Source organism: Diadema antillarum, unplaced genomic scaffold (genome assembly GCF_040938485.1).
Source record: "Diadema antillarum isolate AM-2024a unplaced genomic scaffold, OU_Dant_1.0 seq00000414_RagTag, whole genome shotgun sequence".
NCBI classification, from domain to species: domain Eukaryota; kingdom Metazoa; phylum Echinodermata; class Echinoidea; order Diadematoida; family Diadematidae; genus Diadema; species Diadema antillarum.
In genome coordinates, this window is record NW_027271400.1 from 204,447 (window position 1) to 223,659 (window position 19,213).

General features: G+C 36.7%; 1 protein-coding gene across 1 annotated transcript in view; it reads left to right on the top strand.

Annotated features, from left to right (window-relative positions):
• The window catches only part of LOC139732354 (uncharacterized), a 34,128-nt gene extending 29,581 nt beyond the window's left edge, over nucleotides 1-4,547 (top strand). Inside the window, exons 6-8 of the mRNA XM_071643220.1 lie at nucleotides 1,257-1,328; nucleotides 2,968-3,064; nucleotides 4,016-4,547. Coding sequence (XP_071499321.1) covers nucleotides 1,257-1,328; nucleotides 2,968-3,064; nucleotides 4,016-4,547 — 701 coding nt within the window. The remainder of the gene's footprint in view (nucleotides 1-1,256; nucleotides 1,329-2,967; nucleotides 3,065-4,015) is intronic.
• Nucleotides 4,548-19,213: the final 14,666 nt, after the last annotated feature.

A 19,213-nucleotide genomic window follows, 5' to 3' on the forward strand; every position in this document is an offset into this window, starting at 1 on the left:
ATGATAAGTATATCGATAAAGCAAAGAGCATGTAAGCTTTATAGGATGAATCTCCATTTTATCATTGTATAGCAATGTTTAATGTAGAGGTAAATATATTGCGGGAAATATATTGTACATTTGCTTGGATTCATTTTACCAGATCCCTTGAAAAATTGTGGACAGGGGGAAAGAATAGTATTGTGTTGAAAACTTTGCAGACACACCTTATTTTGATAGATCGTACCCTTTTTATGTCCTCAGCAACTGATATTTCTTCTTTCCTTTAAGCGTGGGATGATATTTGGCCAGGCGCCACTACTTTAGTATGCCAGGGGCGAAGATCTCAAAAAGAATACCGTGGTTCATATTTTGTGCTGTTTTCATGTTAAGGTTAATCGTCTGTCATGCTGATATATCTGAAAGACTTTTACCTGAGAAGGACTGACTATTCACCTCTAATGTTCTTCTCTATCATTCTATGGGTACGAATGTACCTTAACCCTTCAAGTGCCAGGGACTTTAAACAGTGTGTACAATGCTATGATATTTGCTGTACCAATTGGCTCTCAGAGCAGACAAAGGGTTAATCGTTTCCAGATATCTATTTGAGGCAATACTTTCTCTTCCCATTCCTAATTTGGCGTCTCCGCTTGCTAGTCCCACGTGCTTAGTACCACGTAAGCTTCAGACTAAAGACTTCCTGATTTCGGTAGTCGGACCTAGTAAAGATTTTGTTAGGTCGTTTCCCCTCGTCTCCTTCCCCTCAATTTCTCTAGAAGGCTATAACTGCGATAAACTGATTCATAACACTACACACTTACACACACATCCTCCCGTACAGAACATTTCATGCGTGTAATGTAAGCACACGTAAAGCTATAATGAGATATTTATGGTCTTGTTTGAAGAGAGTAGCGTCTTCAGCGTTAACACCGATCTCCACAAGAAGGGCTCTGCCGTTATTATTACCCCAGCATTGAAGGCACCCTAATGAGGGTCAAGAGGGACATCACGGGTAAAACAAACCATAAAAAAACATATCATTCAAGGACGCAAGCACTCGGCAGGGCTCGAACTCGTGACCTCCTGTAGAAAGTCGAAAAGTCTTATTCACTATACCACTGTGCTCCCAGATCGGACCCCTCCCCCTCCACCCCCCCCCCCCATATCCACATAATCTGGATGGGTTTTATGAAATCTTTGATTGCATTTTTATTGCAGCGCTGTTTGCGAAGCTATATAAAACTATGCTATTTCTTACCATTGACCAACAGCCGTACCCACCACAACAGTCGCGTCAACGACCACGGAGGAACCGGGCATGGGTGGCGAGCAGAAGCTAGAGGGTAAGTGAACAGGAGACGACCAGTGCTGACGAAGATACTTAAAGCAAAGGAGGTATTTTATCATTACCTCTTCTTGTTGTTGGAGCTGCGAAGGCGGTGCCCGAGTTGGTGATTGAGCGTATGCCTGCCTTCGTTGATAAGCAATATCAAATCATAATTATTTTATCTTTTTTTGTGCGTATTTTTTATAAGAAGAAGAACAACAATTTACTCTTCTTCTTTGTCTTCTTCTCTCCTTTTTTTTAATGCTTCATCTTGTTCTTTTTCTTTCCCTTCTCCTCTTCTTACCCCTTCTCCTCCTCCTCCTCCTCCTCCTCCTCCTTTCTGTCTGAGTTTACGTTAATTTAAAGGACAAGTCCACCTTCATATACATGTGGATTCAATGAGTAAATGCAGCAGTATTTAGTAAAACACATCAGTGAAAGTTTGGGGGGAAATCGGACAATCCGTTAAAAAGTTATGAATTTTTAAAGCATCTACACAATCACTGCTGGATGAGAAGACTACTAAAGTGTTATATGATGTCACATGCGTACAAAGCTACAAGGAAAATATAAAGAGAATATCACAAAATTTTACTCTTTGAAGAAAGTGCACATTTCCTCGACTCGTCACTGACGTATATTAAGGGCAATATTATTCCCCCTTGCCTTCTGAAAGAGGGAAGTCAAGTGTTCTTTTATTATGTAAGAAAATTGAAAATATGTTCAATTTTTTTATTCTTATACTTTATATCGTTGTACACATGTGACATCACAAGCCGTAGTAGTCTTCACATCCAGCAGTGACTGAGCAGAAACTTTAAAAATTCATAACTTTTAAACGGATTGTCCGATTTTCATCAAACTCTTGCTGTTGTGTTCTATTAATATTGCTGCATTCATTCAATCCACATGTCTATGAAGGTGGACTTGTCCTTTAAGAATCTCGTATCAATGTCATCTCGAAAACCTCTTGTGATTTGTGGGATGTGGGTATTATGTGTCTAAAATTTATGGACCGTAATTTCAAAGACATACAATTGTAAAGAGCAGTATTGTTGTAGCCTACAAAGATTTCTGATACATAAAGGTCAAGAGGAACATTAAGGAAAGCCAATACGAAAGTAATGGCCTTCATTATTAATGAGTATCATAATTCTTGTTTCATTTGGGGATATGTTTCGAAAGTTGACTTTGAAGTGTTTTCATGGAAACACTAAAGAAGGTCGTGGAGTATTGTCTCATGTCGTGGAGCATAGTATCATTTACGTGTCCATTTGCAAACAGGCCAATTTTGCCTATATACACGCTCATGCTCATGTTTGATACGGGCATGCAACCTATTTTTTTTTTTTAAATGAGCGTTCTCCCAAACGTTTTAATCCTACCATTTTAATCGATATCACTATTTTCGTGGGAAGATAGATAATGTTCAATGACCAAATGAAATATTGCCTTCTCAGCCGACTTATCAAACTACAAGATTGCACGAAAAGCGATAATGCATCACAACAGAACGTAATCGGTGCAACTTCCAGAATTCTTCCCCTTCCTACCTCAGTATCTCAGTATTCATGCCCACTTCTGTCATCTACCCTTTTTTTTAAACAATCTGACACCAGTAATAATGCTGTCCCCATCTTGCTTTGTCCATGCAGCGCTCTCCGTAGGAATGGTCGTTGGGGGCGTTTCTCTGCTTTTCCTCATCGTCTTAATCGCTTTTACAGTCGCCTGCTGTAAGACGAGAAAAAAGAAGTGAGTCTCGAAGTCACCATTTTTAGGAACCACAATGTGTACTTATCTATATGTTACTTATCAACACGCACAGTTCACACATGTGCTCATTGTAAGACATTTTGAGATTTGTTCTTTTTGTTTTGATTCACCCTTTCACTCGTGATATCACGATGTTGTTTAGTGCGCTTTAACGTGCTGGACATAAACCAAGGACATCGTGTATGTCATTTTCCCTGCTTAACGGATGGCCATATAATAAATGTAAAGAATGTTGTTGTTTTTTTCTTTTTCATCAAGACTTTGATTTCAGAAGATACAGTCCAAACAATATTCTTGACATCTCTAACTTTGCAACTATGTTGTTTTTTGTTTTGTTTGTTTTTTTGCTGCATGATCTATTGTAAAGTGATAAAAGTGATGTTCATATCTTTTTTGTCGAAAAATGAAATAAAACATTGAATTGAATTGAATTGAAAATGGAAAAATTCGGATTAAGACCTATCTTCTGAAATGTCTTATATGTTACGCCTTCCTCTTTCAAAATGTGTTTCTTCATTAAGGATCTGTTATAGCTTTAGAGATCCCGAGGCTTTTGAAAACCCTCCCACTGACATACTAGAACTGAAATGTAAAAAGGAATACGAAAAAGATACAGCATAAGTAGCAGAAATGTGATTTCTAGGAGAACGTTGGTTAAATTGTGCGGTTTCTGCTGTGAAACCATCATCACATTTGGGATATGATAATTAAGAGGATTTGCTTTGACTCTTATCAAAAGACGTTCAGAAAGTTGTAAAAATTAGAGGAACATTTGTAACAACCAAAGCATGTTTAAAGAGGGAAATGAAGAGGGCCATACAATCATGACTGCCACCCCTGCACGGTATAGCCTGCAAAGTTACATAATATTTTCTTTTCATCCATGGGCTTCTATATCTTTTTCTCTCTATCTCCCACATTCTCTTTCAGACCAAAGAAACTGCTCGATGAAGGTGAAGACGGAGAACAGATGGGCGAACTCAAGGGGAGCAAGAAGAAGAAGAAGAGAAGCCGGAAGAACAAGTCCAAGAAGGTGAAGAAAAAACACAAGGAGGTGGACGAGGACGAGAAGGAGCGAGATGAAATGGAGCTCGAGTTCGCCACCGACGACGACGACGAGAACGACAAGAAGGATGACGACGACAAGTCGGAAGAGGATGAGGACATCGTTGTCAGCGAGAATAAAGCGAACTCCAAGTTGGATGTCGGCCCCATCGCCGTGGCCGATCACAGCTACTACCAGATGGATGCTGAGCAGAGCGGCAGGGGCAAGAACAAGCCTCTTCCGTCGGCGCGCGGCCAGGGCCGTCCCATGTCCAGCAGCAAACCGGCTAAATTCAACTTTATCGAGACAGACGAGCGAAAGAACTCAAAGCGCGGCCGGGCCGGTGCGCAGAAGAATGTGTTCTTCCTTCGCGGGAAAGGCAGCGACAGTGCGTCGGACATTCTTTTGCGAGATTGAAACCAAAAGACGGCATGACTTCAGAGCACCATTTGTTTTCAGGCGTTCAGGTACATCATGATACCATCCGATTTCTGCAACTGCGTCAAACTAACAAAATATCGTGAGCTCAAATGAAGCCTTAGTCTTGCGAATCTTCCATTCTCTTATGATTTGGGGGAATGTATGGATTTCGTTTAACTCGTTTAAGAGATAACAGAAAGATTTTGGAAACCATAGGACTCTTTCGAGAGTGATTATCCTTCGGATGGAATACGAGATGAAGGTACCGTGTATTGGAGAGGGGGTCACAACGCATACGCGTAGACAATTCCGCTTCATTCATTCATGGCAAAAGCGCACGGTGCATGACAAGAGGTCGGCCTCACATCCAACCTGACCCCAAGGAAGACCAGCTAGTGCAGGTGAATGTGGGCTATCCAGCCATGTTCTCAGATGGATAAAATGAAACAATCAAACAAACAAACAAACAAACAAACAAACAAACAAGCAAACTAACTAACAAACAAACAAGCAAACAAACATTGTTAACCCTATAAAGCCCAAGGGGGGGGGGGGGCACATTGTGCCCCCCCTACCAGATTTTTGTTTGCCACTCCTTCGTCCTTAATCCGATTTCAACCAAATTTGGTGACTTTTCCTAAAATCTTATTGCAAACATTTTGATATATAATTTAGCTATATTTGATGTTGCTGGTTGCCATGGCAACCATAAACTGACAACCATGTCAGTCAGATTTTGCATCTTTTTTCTGTTCCCATTTCTTTTAACAGCATTACAGTGTATGAATTGGGTGTTTCTTGGCTGAAATTTGTTGAAGAAGCAACATTTGACGTAATTATGGTCCTGGAAAGTTTTTCTTATTATTTCCTTTGTTTTTATGTGACAAAGGCATAAAACAAGAGATATAATAGAGATAATTGAAAACAATAATATTTTCTACAGATTGCCCCTATATTTTGAGTTATTTTGATTCCTTCACCCAAGTTATGCCTCTAATATCATTAGTTTATATTATCAATTTGCAATCTCAAAATTCCACTACTATGCAAATATGAAATGTCATAACTATACGTGTACCCATCCCAAACATTTCATCTCAGGTCTCATAATGTATCACTATGTTGATATGAATAGCGCCCCCATGTGGTGACCTTCAGAAATTTCAAACATAAAAAATAATAAAATTCCACTTGCTTATCATTTGTGGCAAATATGAAAATGATTGGTCCATAATAAGACATATATAATGGGGATAAAGAAATTATACCGAAAAATCATGTTTTTAGCATATTTCCTATGTATTTCTTTATATTTTTGTAAATAGCGCCCTCCGTGGGTGACCTTGTGAAAATTCAAATGTACGGTCATATAGAGTATGAGTTACTCTACCCACGTGCCAAATATGACGATGATACATCAAATACTAAAAAAAATATATACCCCTTGGGCCTGCGAGGGGTCAAAATAGCTTGGGCTTAATAGGGTTAAGGCATATTATCAGCTACTCCCTTTTAAGTTTTTCATCGTAACAAGACAAAAACTGAACACGTGACAGTTTTTAATGACCCATTAGCATGAGGACTCATGGGTGGTAAACTTCATTCTCAGCACACCGGGGTACATACGAGAACCACGAAAAGTACCCGCCCTCACCGGTCAGCGGATACTTGCATCGAGGCGTATACTCTCATTGGTAACGGTCGACCCCAGCCAATATTCAGCGGCTGTGTGTGTGTCCTAACACAGAGATCTTATTCAGCGGCTGTGTGTGTGTCCTAACACAGGGATCAGTGATAAAGGGATTCTCGAATATTATCCGAACCGGGCCAGCCTTCCTACTACATGATTCCCATACACTATACAGTGTTAAGGGTGATAGACGGAATGCAGCTTCAAACAAGAGGAACAATAAATTGTTTGCAGGTATAGGTAGTAAGATTACGATTAAGTATGGTAAGCATGATATGTACAATATAGTGGGTAAAGCTCTGAAAGCTAATGATGTCGGAAAAACATGAACGGGAGAGAAATAATGTTTCTATTGTTACACAAGGTTTGCTATTTTCGTTTGTAAGGAAACAATGGAAAACACAGGCCTATTTACTTTTATCGCTTGGATCTTTCTCTCGAGAAAGAAATGCCTAGGCACCTACACATGGAAAGACGGATGGATAATGCGTGTGGAGAAAGTGGAAGATAAATGCACAAACAAACACAGACATACAAACATACAGACAAACAGACACACACACACACACACACATACAAGCACAGACATACGCACAAAAAAAAATGCGAATGAAAGTAAAGGGGCAAACATTTGCAATTCCACGTTCTGATCACCAATCGGCATGATCACGTGGCATTGATGGTTGTCTCAGTAAGGTACTCTCTAATCAGGCTAATTGCCTGCAGTTCTTCGGAAGGGCCTACAGGCTGGCGGTGGCTGCAGCGTGACTGCTTGTTAGCAAGCATTCATTGTTTTGTTGTCTCTTACCTTATATAAAGGGTATGCAATATGATATCATTATGTTATCCTAATATATGAAACAATGTGTATACCCTTGTACAATGCGTGTATACATTTTTTTTTTTTGGGGGGGGGGAGGGAGGGTGAGTTCAGAGGATGAGAAAATAACTTAACTGTATTGGCAAACTGTTTGCCATTGGCTTGTAGACATTTGACGCAAACTTTATTCTCTGTTGTAGTTACACTGTACTTAGTGGGACTAGTAGGACGTCGGATGGCTATGACTCTTTACTCTCACATATCAGAGTTTGAATCCAAGACATGTGCTTGAACAAGGTGTCCCCCCACGTATCAACCCTGACTACCCCCCCCCCCCCTCCTACATATCAACCCAGTTTACATTTGTAGTCCTGAGAACGGGGAGCAAACTGATATGCTCACCAAAGCTCACGGTCATCCCTGTTCTTTCATTTAAACTTTTTTTTTTATTTAACAGCTGATTTCAAAATCTAGTTGTGGATACCATGTTGTGTTGGAAGGGCATTTAAAGCAGAACATATCTTATATATATATGTATATATATATATTGAAACAAGGAAGGAAAAACTGACCAGAAACAATTGTAATACCCATTTTCTTTGCTCAAAGTTTTCGCTATATATATATATATATATATAAATAAAACAATACACACACACACACACACACACACACACACATATATATATATATATATATATATATATATATACTGAATATACTGAGTATATATGTAGATAGAGAGTGACAGAAAGAAAGAGAGAGAGAGGGAGATAGAAAAGATTGATTCTCTGTTGTTTTCTCTATTGTTTGTTAATAGTGGTTGCCTAATTTTGATGTTAACAAATTGTTGAGGCAAAGTGTGGAGCCTCTTATTGTGGTCCTACAATGAATTTCCGCTTTCTGGTAATTTGCTACTAAATTCGTAGATTCTTTGTTTCAACTCTCGGTGAGTTGAAAGAGAGGGTCATTCATTCTTCGACACCACAATGGAATCCAGTGGTGAGCATTGTTTGCAGCTTATCTCAACGGGGTCCCGTGATCAAAACTAAGTTCTCGCAGCAAAATTATTAATGCCCTTGTCAAAAGGTGTGGAAGAACATAAGATAATAAAGTTTCCTTTCGTCACTCTCTCCTCCTCCTCTCTCTCTCTTTCTCTCTCCCTCTCTCCTCTTCTCTCCATTCTATTGGACTGATATTAAAGGGATGGTACAGTATTGGTGAACATGAGAATTGGGCTTTTAACCTTTTCCGAGATACCGAGAAAACACTTATGATATAGTACAGAGCATACCATTTTAACAGGAATTCAAAGTTTATTTGATGAAAATTGGGTTTGGAATGACTGAAACATCCAAAAACAAAGTAAAATAAAACGATCGTAATAAAGTGTGGGTCCCACACTTTATTAGAATCGCTCTTTTTTTTTTTGGATATCTCAGCCATTTCAAAACCAATTTTCATCAAATAAACATTGAATTCCTCATAGAATTACATGCTCTTTCATATTTTATAAGACGTTTCTCATTATCTCACCAAAAAATGTTAGAAACCTGTAATTAGGTCTCAACAGCTTATTAAAAAGGAGCACATAATTGGAGTTTTTATGGATCTTAGTAAAGCATTCGACACTATTGATCATGACATTTTATTTGAAAAATTACATAATTATTGCCTGAGAGGGATTACTTTGTCATGGTTTAGAAGTTATCTAAGTCATCGAAAACAATATGTTGCATTTAAATCCAGTCATTCGTTCCATTTGAACGTGTCATGTTGTGTCCCTCAGGGATCTATCCTCGGGCCCCTACTTTTTTTGATTTATATTAATGATATTATTAATTCCTCTCCTCGTTTAAACTTCATTTTATTTGCAGACGACACCAATGTATTTTTATTCCCACAAGGCTATTGTAACATTGGTTGATATATTTAACATGGAATTAAGTAATATTTCGAAATGGTTTAGAAGTAATAAGCTTTCATTGAATATTGATAAAACATGTTTTATACATTTTCATACGTTTCAAGCCCAACCCACCCTTCCTCAAAGTATTTCTATTGATGATATAAACATTGCTGAGAAACATTCAACCAAGTTCCTAGGAGTGACCCTAGATAACAATCTAACTTGGAATACTCATGTCCAGAATATTATAACAGCAATATCTAAAGTAACTGGTGTTTTAAGGAGAATAAAATACTTAATTAATGATCAAACTTTAATGATATATATACAACACCTTATTTCTACCATATGTAATGTACTGTAATATTGTATGGGGCAACTGTAGCAAGACCAAATTGAACACAATTTTTCTTCTTCAGAAAAAGGCTCTTCGTAATTTATGCACACTTTAAAATTTTTTGGCTCACACTGATCCCATATTTTATCGCCTAAAAACTCTAAAGGCCCATGATATACATTCATACCTAACTGCTATATTTATGTATAAACACATTCGAAATTTATTACCATTTTTCCATAATGCCCTAGTAACTAATGATCACATTCACTCATATATACCCGTCGTTCCCATGATTTTCATTTAAGTAATCCAAAGCTTTTACTTGCTCAAAAATCGATTAGACATCACGGTCCGGATACATGGAACACTCTTCCTGAGGAGTTGAATTAGTGTGCCTCCTTGTTTTCATTCAAAGCAAACTTAAAGAAGCATATTTTATCACAGTATACTTCAAATACGAATTAAGCACGAATAATTTATATGACTTATGTTGGTCTCCCAATAGTAGCAACATCGTAAGTCATTCCCTCTTCCAGCAAACCAATTTTATCATTCCAAATCCCAGCCTATCTGCCCCTGTGCACTCTCAAACACTCGCACGCACATTCACCACCATCACACATCAGAGTTTATTTCCCCCTTCTATCTTCGCAGCAGAATTTGTATTGTTTACCAATTTACATACCTACCTTTTCCTCGGGCCGGCCATCTTTTCAAGCAATGCTTACAATGGCGGCCCTCTGCATTATCACTTCTTAAATATAATATTGTTATTGTAATCCCAGCTGCATAGACATGCATACTGTAATATCATTAATTTCCTTTTATATCGTTGTTTATGCAAGTCAAACGACTCTGTTTCAAATATACTTTGTATGTTTCCCATGTTCACGATTATTCAATTTATGTATATATTGATTTGCAGAAAATAAAGTATCTATCAAACAAACAAACCAAAACTATACGATCCCTTTAAAGAGAGAAGTTTGAAGTTGTTCTGAAATTGAGAGACTTTCGGCGCATATAGTTGCACATTACTATTTTGTTGTTGTTGTTATTCTTACTGTGAGTCCTCATAAAGTCTCTAGAGTTGTTCTCAATGGACACGATGGAACACTTATTTCATCGCAATGGTGTAAATACTCTCTCTTGGTAAAGATGATTCAGCTTGTGAAACTGGAAGAATCATGCGTTTCCATACGAAACAGCCTGAGTATGTGTGTATGTGCGTGTGTTTGTGTGTATGTGTCTTTGCTCTAGTGTCCGGTATTTCAGCCGTGCGTGTTTGCATGTGGTGCTACTGCATGCATTTATCACTTTAGATCTGCGCCAACACCATAAGAAATTTGATATGAGTTTGTTGGTATCTGTTTTGATCTTTCTGTATCCGAGTGTCTCTAAAGCAGCATCGCTTTAGAGCATGGGTACACCTTATTTCCTTTCGTGGGTAAACTATACTCTTCTAAATATCGCATTTCATATCTGATTGATGCGCTAGTTTGACGTATATAAACGAATGTAAGTAATACACATTGTGTGTGTGACAAAAAGTCATCATTTTTTAATAGTCATTGAGGCTTGTTTTGAGGCTTGTCGAAGTTGTTTGCATTAAAGTGCTCGTGTATTTTACTATATTTTTTGAAATGTTACTGTTAAAGAAACTGCAATTCATGATACTTTGCCATTCTATATGCTATGATAATAGCTCACGTGTTACATGAACATATTGCTGTACAGAAATTTGACCCTATTAAAGAAAATGTCACATTACTTTGTTCGTTGTACACGAATTTATTCAGAGTTACTGTGTCTCTTCATTTCTCCAGTCATTGCAATTCAGATATTTTTCAAAAGTGAAACTTGAGACTCTTTATTGTTTGCAAGATTTTCCTTGATTATTAACAACTTTGATAGGCAATATAAGATTACTAAACACTAATCTAAAATGCTCCCACAAGTAGCATGGTGATAATAATCACATAAAATACAAAATTTGCATACATACATATATACATATATAATATATATATATATATATATATATATATACATACATATATATATATATATATATATATATATATATATAAATCATTACATCATAAAATAAAGATATTGATAGTGAAGAGAAAACAGTGAATTCAATTCAATTCAATTCAATTCAAATTTTATTTTCACTTTTCTTTTTCCAACCGAATGTACAAGAAACTATATTATAAGTTTGGCATGCGAGTAATAAAACAAAATATAAATAACCAGGCAGGATTTACAACATGTTCATGTCTACATAATCAGTTCAAAAAAGATACATACAATCTGTATACACTCTGCCAGAAAAAAAAAAGTGGAGGTACCCACTCAAAAAACTATGCTTGTATCATGAGGGCACCTCTGAGGGAAAGGGGGAAATAAGGGGGGGGGGTGAAAAGCTTACAACTACAAAGAGTGCGGGGAAACTGGGAAAGTCGGGAAAAGAAAAAAAAAACGAATGCAAAAGTGTGAGAAAAAGGAACAAAGAAACGGGGAAAAGAAGAAGAGAGAGAGAGAAAGAGAGAATTAATTTTTGCCAAATCTTGCGGTCGGGTACATGTCACTTCCGGTAGCTTATACCAGGGAGGTGAGAGTTTCTCTCACCTCCCAGCTTATTATATTAAATGGGTTAGTCAAATACCGGTTAGTGATTGGCTAAACACAGTTACGTGATGGAGGCACTTTGATTATGTTCGCCCATGGGCAGAACATTTTTGTAATGTTCTCCCATGGGAAAACATTTTCACGTAACAAATGACAAACGATACCAAACGATTGAACAATCATATTTTCCACGCAATCGATAGGATAATTTGCCTATTCCATACAATGTGAAAAAGCAGATTTGACTAACCCATATAACATAACACATGATGAATTTGTTGCCGGGAATATGTACCAAACGCTCCACCCTCAGGGTTTGAAATGCTATTTCGGGAGGCTATAAGTCCCTCCACTTCGTCTCGGGACTTATAACCTCCCTCAATAGCATTTCAAACCCTTCGGATGCAACATTCGGTACGTTCCCTCCACCGCCAGTCATCATCTATATAATGTGCGGCACTTCAGCGCGAATGCAGTGCACACTACTAGCAGTGTACGAATCTACGTGGTTATACAGACAACATAGTACCGTCTGCAGAACCAGCGATCTACCATTCCCTAGCTTATCAATAAATATTCTTTTGGCTGTCAGAAATGTATTAGTGGACCATAATATGGGCTATACAATAGGATGAAGACAGCCTCCGATTCCAAATGACTGAGGATATATACCCATACGTATTTTACTTAGCCTGTCTTCATACTGTTGAATAGCCATAATAGTGTCGTTGTAAATTATGTTTATTGTTAAATGTAGAAGGGCGAAGACCGAAAGCTTATATCAAAGGGATATTGCGACATAGCTACGTTTACTGGTGTCCTCAAGTTGATGGATACATAAAGTCAATACACCTCCCGGCCGTGTTTAGGAATTTATGCCCCCTCCTGCCCCTATAGAGATATATACACATATATAAGCTAATTAAGGAAGAAAAGTTGATAATTTCGTTTAAAAAAGTAATGAAAGTTCGATCAACTCCTAGGCTACTGGGAGTTTTATTTTCACTTAAGCGGTCCCTCTCCGTGACCACGTGTAACAGAAATACCCGGATGTCCGACCATGATGATAAATTGTTTCTGATACCTTTATATTGAGAAATAACTTATTATTTAAATTGTTTAAAAACAGCTTATTGTCAAAAAGTAATGACTGCTTTTTCTCTTTATACAATCAAAGTTTAATAGCTAATATGGTACAAATCAACATTTTGTGATGTAATATCTATATATAATTTATGCATACATGCATTTATGCATGTATTTATCAAAAGCTATACAGATATGTATGTATGTTCACTGTTTTGGATTTAAAGGGACCGTATAGTTTTGGTTGAGACCTAATTTCAGGTTTCTAACATTTTTTGGTGAGATAATGAGAAATCTCTTATAAAATATGAAAGAGCATGTAATTCTATGAGGAATTCAACGTTTATTTGATGAAAATTGGTTTTGAAATGGCTGAGATATCCAAAAAAGAGCGATTCTAATAAAGTGTGGGACCCACACTTTATTACGATCGCTTTGTTTTACTTGCTTTTGGATGTTTCATTCATTCCACACCCGATTTTCATCAAATAAACTTTGAATTCCTCCTAAAATGGTATGCTCTGTACTATATCAGAAGTGTTTTCTTGGTATCTCGCAAAAAAAATTAAAAGCCCAATTCTCATCTCCACCAATACTGTACCATCCCTTTAATTATACGAGGAAAATGCATTAAGTTTCAAATGAAGGTAATATATAGTTCTATCATTCAGTAACTTCATCAGCTGGTCAGTTTGATAGGTTAGCAACGAATATCAACCCTCTCAGTTGATTCAGTTACGTTCAAAGCAATAAAAATGGCATCCTATTCATGGGTGGGCATAACAACTTATTTTTACACGCCACATCACCGTCGCGGCATTGTGTATATACTATAATAGCATAAGCGAAAGCATTTCGTGAGTCTTGCGTAATGTCAGAATTACAAGCCATTTCCTTGTCCCAGGCTATCGATATGACAATAGATGAAAGGATATTGTGGAATACTGTCATTGTGTCTCATAAATAAGGATTCGTTTCTCATTTCGATTTAGATCATTCATCTCGTCTTGATCACTTTATGCGGCCCTAAACCATCTCAAGAACTTGCTTAGTGTTACATGAAAGAAGTAGAAAGTAGAGTAGTCACGAACTGAAGTGTGCCTTGTCTTATTTGTCTTTGAAGTCCTCATATCTACTTCCCGTTACACGTATTTTTAGAAGCTCTAAATAATTATGTTCGCATCAGCTTCATTCTATGGTACATTTTAAATTATTGGTACAGTATTGGTGGAGATAAGAATTTGACTTTTAACTTTTTGCGAGATACCAAGAAAACACTTATGATATAGTACAGAACATACCATTTTAAGAGGAATACAAAGTTTATTTGAAGAAATCGGGTTTGGAATGACTGGAACATCCAAAAACAAAGTAAAACAAAGCGATCGTAATAGAGTGTGGGTCCCACACTTTATTAGAATTGTCTTTTTTTGGATATCTCAGCCATTTCAAAGCCAATTTTCATCAAATAAACGTTGAATTCCTCATAGAATTACATGCTCTTTCATATTTCATAAGAGGTTTTTCATTATCTCACCAAAAAATGTTAGAAACCTGAAATTAGGTCTCAACCAAAACTATACGGTCCCTTTATAGACATCTTTGCTGTCTTATTTCTCTTTCAAGTTCTCATCTACTTCACATTACACGTATTTTAGACGCTCTGTCCTCATCAGCTTCATTCTATAGTATATACAATCAAATGACACATAATATGAATTCATAACCTTGCGTATTTATGAATAATGGAATGAACATGATTTGCATGAATGTATTTTCAACAGAACACATACAAAGTACAAACAAACAAATACAAAACATGTGAAAGAGTGTAGAGGGATAATAAGTCGACATGCATGTAATAGTTGAATAATTATGATTGCATACTTAGTCTTTGAATGGAGGATATATATATATATATATATATATATATATATATATATATACAGTGTATATATGAGGATGAAGCGTTTCTATACCATTTAGGTTTTTATCACACACACACACACACACACACACACACACTAACACACACACATATATACATACATATAACATGAAAATGACGCCTATACTTCTGTATGAGCGTGGAAGTCAGAAATAACGATGATGTTAGGGATTTTCGTCCCAACATGAAGGATGGTGCTACAGCTTGATACAAAATTTCCCTTAAGAGCTGAAAATGAATTGTTATCTGTTACTTCTTCCATTTCTTCAACCTTTCTCTCTCTCGTTCTCCTTCCTATAGTGATTAGAAATGCTCCTTTTATGCGGGTACTGCAAGAATTGTCAGCCATCTCAATGTTAGCTTTTGTAGTGCATCACCGAAGCTCTCTTTCGATACACGTCCATCTATAATGATTAATGGTTTATCATGCAGGCGAGGGGGATGCTCACTTTCGAAATCAATAAAAGGCTAATGACGTACCTTGTCTCGTCCCCAGCATGACAAGAATATCCCTACTGGAAAAAAAACACAGTGTCCCACAGTGTGTTCACAGTGTGGTCACATAGTCAACTGTGTGAAAAGCTGGAATTAAACAGGATGGAGATGATTTCACACTGTGATTTGGTTTTCACAGAGTGTTCACATGGTAATGTTCTGTGTCACACTGTGAGTTGATGATTCACAATGTGTTCACACTGTTAAAACGCTCGAATTTAACCGTGTGAAGAAATTTCACACTGTGTTCACATTGTGTTCACACTGTGTATCTCACACTGTGTTCACATTGTGTTCACACTGTGTATCTCACACTGTAGGACACTGTGTTCTTTCCAGAAGGGATGGCCCAAGGGATAACTACATTACCAATAAGCAGAATGTTCTCCTTCCTCTCTATCATATGCTCTCCGGTAAAAAAAACAAAAACAAAAAAAAGGAAGAGGATCTTTTTATCATTGTTATATGATGACTTTCAAATTTAGAATGTTGAACAGATCCCTATGAATGCAGTTTCTTGGATCTGCCAGGGAGGGGACGCGAAACCTCCCTGGATGTGCTAAGGTGGCTGTCTATATACGCCTGGTGTAAATCACTGTTGGCTCTTCCAGTCATTGTTCTCGTGACAAGTGGTCTTTTAGTGTACTGCAATACAAGATCAAACAAGAAATAATAATGATGATAATAATTATAATAATAATAATAATAATAATAATAATAATAATAATAACAATAACAATAATGATGATGATAATAATAATAATGATAATAATAATGATGATAATGATAATGATGATGACAATGATGATGATGATGATAATGATAATAACAATAATAATAACAATAATGATAATAAAACTAAAGGCGTCATATACTCAAAATGATAGGTTTATAGAAATGAAAGGCACTCAGCATTCAACTCGATATCGATAAACAGAGTAAAATCGGACAAATTAAAAAAACAAATATAGAAATTTAAATGAAAGTCTTTGTTTGACCATCCTTTGTTTCAACGTCGAGAAGAAATCGTAGTCGCTTAATTATTTGATACAGTGATGACGTCATTGCTGCCACAATTTTGCATAATAAATTATACCTGATATCATGACCGATGGGAAAAAAATAAACTGTGAAGCATTACGTTCTTATGCTATGTGCTATTTTCTTCAGATTTCTGTGATTTCATTGTAGCGTTTACTTCCTTTCCTATTCAAGTTCAAGTTCATATTTATTCGTTTTTTATACAATATACAAGCATAATCTCACTTTCTTCAGTGACAAAAACAATGCATACAATTGTAGAGAAAAGACAACAATAATAGGAAAAAAAACTAACTGTAGCGATAAATTGCAATAGTTGCTAAGATAACGAAAGTGGAATTGTTTTCAAAGTATACACTGTGTGAAAAAAAGACAGAGCTTGTAGAGTGTGGGCCCCTGTTGTATTAAAAGCCCGATGCAAAAACTGAATTGAAAACAACAACAAATCGGCACAAAAAGTTCGTCACAAAAAAGTTTGGCAGCCCACTAGAAAAGAGACAGACGAACAAACAGTTATACATAAAACAACAACAAACAGAGTAATGAACATGAAACAGGACTAGGACAGCAGCAAGACTACTTCATCAAAGTCATGAAAGTAGTCTCGACTAAAGGGTGGTGGTTCACTTTAACATATACTCATCATGCTCATGTTTTACTTTCTCTTTCGCAGTACCTCGGTATTCAGAGTGCTGAGGTCTTGAAGTATCGAACGAGTTGAAAAAGGTTTTCCATCTTTACCTTCAGCCAGAGGCTATTAAGACCGTTGGCACTTGAAGACAAGCAGAATCTACCTCTGGAAAGGAGGACAGATTCCAGAGGGGGTGGTGTATGTTTGTGTTACTATTTGTTCGTAGGCTGGTTATCACGCTGGACTATGAATATGGCTTCGCTGCTGAAATTCTTCCTTCTGTACTTTACTCTGCCCTCGATCATCGGTAAGTAGTCCTATATCGCCTTATTGGATGTCATCCTTTACTTAGAAGTGAAGTCATCAGCATTACTTTATTATCTTATCTTGTATGCATATATTTTCTGCTTGGATATTCCTTTCTATATTGTATTTCTGTTTTGATTTTTTGTGTGTGTGTGTGATTTGTTGTCTTCTATCGTCCTTTTAAATTGTAAATTAGTATGAATTTTCTGCCCGCACTCTTTGAAAAACAGCTCATGCTGAATGGATTTTCCAGCGTTGAAATAGAAAAAAAAAATGAAAAGAAGAATGAAACGATTATCCTTTTCTTGAAAATGCTGGATTTCTTCTTGTCTTGGTGACGCTTATAATCTATGAGCCTGAAGCTATTACGATGCATACTCTCAGAAACAAGACTATATTACTTATACGTTAAATATAAACACATAATATTGCATTATATATGTAACTATATGACTCATAGGCCGTATCGTCGATGTTTTTTCCAGCTCATAATCTACTTTTGTAAATATTTTCTGCATTTCGAATATGTTGTATATTATGTTTCTGTCTAGTGATATGAATTGTGTTTCGTTGTAAAGAGACGAGAAATCAATTCCATAAAGTTCTTAATTAAAACACACACACACACACAGACACGAAAAGGAAATGCGTGAATGCCTGTTGCCTATAACCACATTGATAACGCTTGCCCAAACCAGGCATCATACCACGTACATTGTAAAAACTGAAATAGTAAATAAGCATTTTAGATATTGTCACTCCTCCAACACTTTGTATATTATTACATTTGACATACAAAATGTTGGATTTATCATTAACCTCTTCTAAATGGAAGTACAATATTTTGAGTGTACTCTCTAAAAATGAAGAGTGAATATGTTCACTCTTGGAAGGAGAGAATAACAGAAAAGAATGAGATTCGAGTAAAATTGGAGTGAATTTTGAGAGAAAATGTTCATATTTACTCATTTTTGAGTGACTTCAAAGATCACTAAAAAATCTTCGAGAATAAAATGAACATTTTCACTCCAAATTCACGTCAATTTCACTCGAAATTCACTCTTTCCTGTTATGCACTCCTTCAAGAGTCAATGTTTTCACTCTCCTTCTGCAGAGTGTAAAAGTTAATATTTTGAATGTTAAATTTGATATTTAACGAGAGGTTGGAGCAGTAAAAGCATCTGAAATGTTGATTTACCATTTCAATTTTTAGAGTGTACATTTTGCGATGATTGCGTTTCTGCAGGTAAAGACGTCTTCCTGCAGGATTGCCCAAGCCAGGTTGAGATCACTCGTTCAACTTTCTCTACTGGTAAACCTGTGTTGCTTATCGCTCCAGGAAATCGCCGAGGTAATAAAGAAACAAGACGTTCTGATAAAAAAGAAAGAAGTCTAGGAATACGAGTTAGAGAAATTTTAGAATAATTAAGGAAAAAGTAAAAAAAAAATATTGCCTCATGCACCATGCACAGTATTTCCGTCTAGATTTGATAGTGGGTTTGTGTCTACGAAACCTGTCACTGCCTGTAGTTTCTTTTTCAGTTGCTTTCTATCACCGAGTCTTCTTTTCTATCACCGATTTTGTCTGTTGACATTTGATAAATAGTGGACAGGGAGTACCGTTTCCAAGAACATGGCTTCCGTCATCTATCAGAAATACAGCATACTTTGTTTTTCAGATGCCCCCACTGTCTATAATTTTTCACATTCTTAAGTGAACCTAAACAATATTGTTTTTACACAGCGTGTTGATTTTTCCTTTT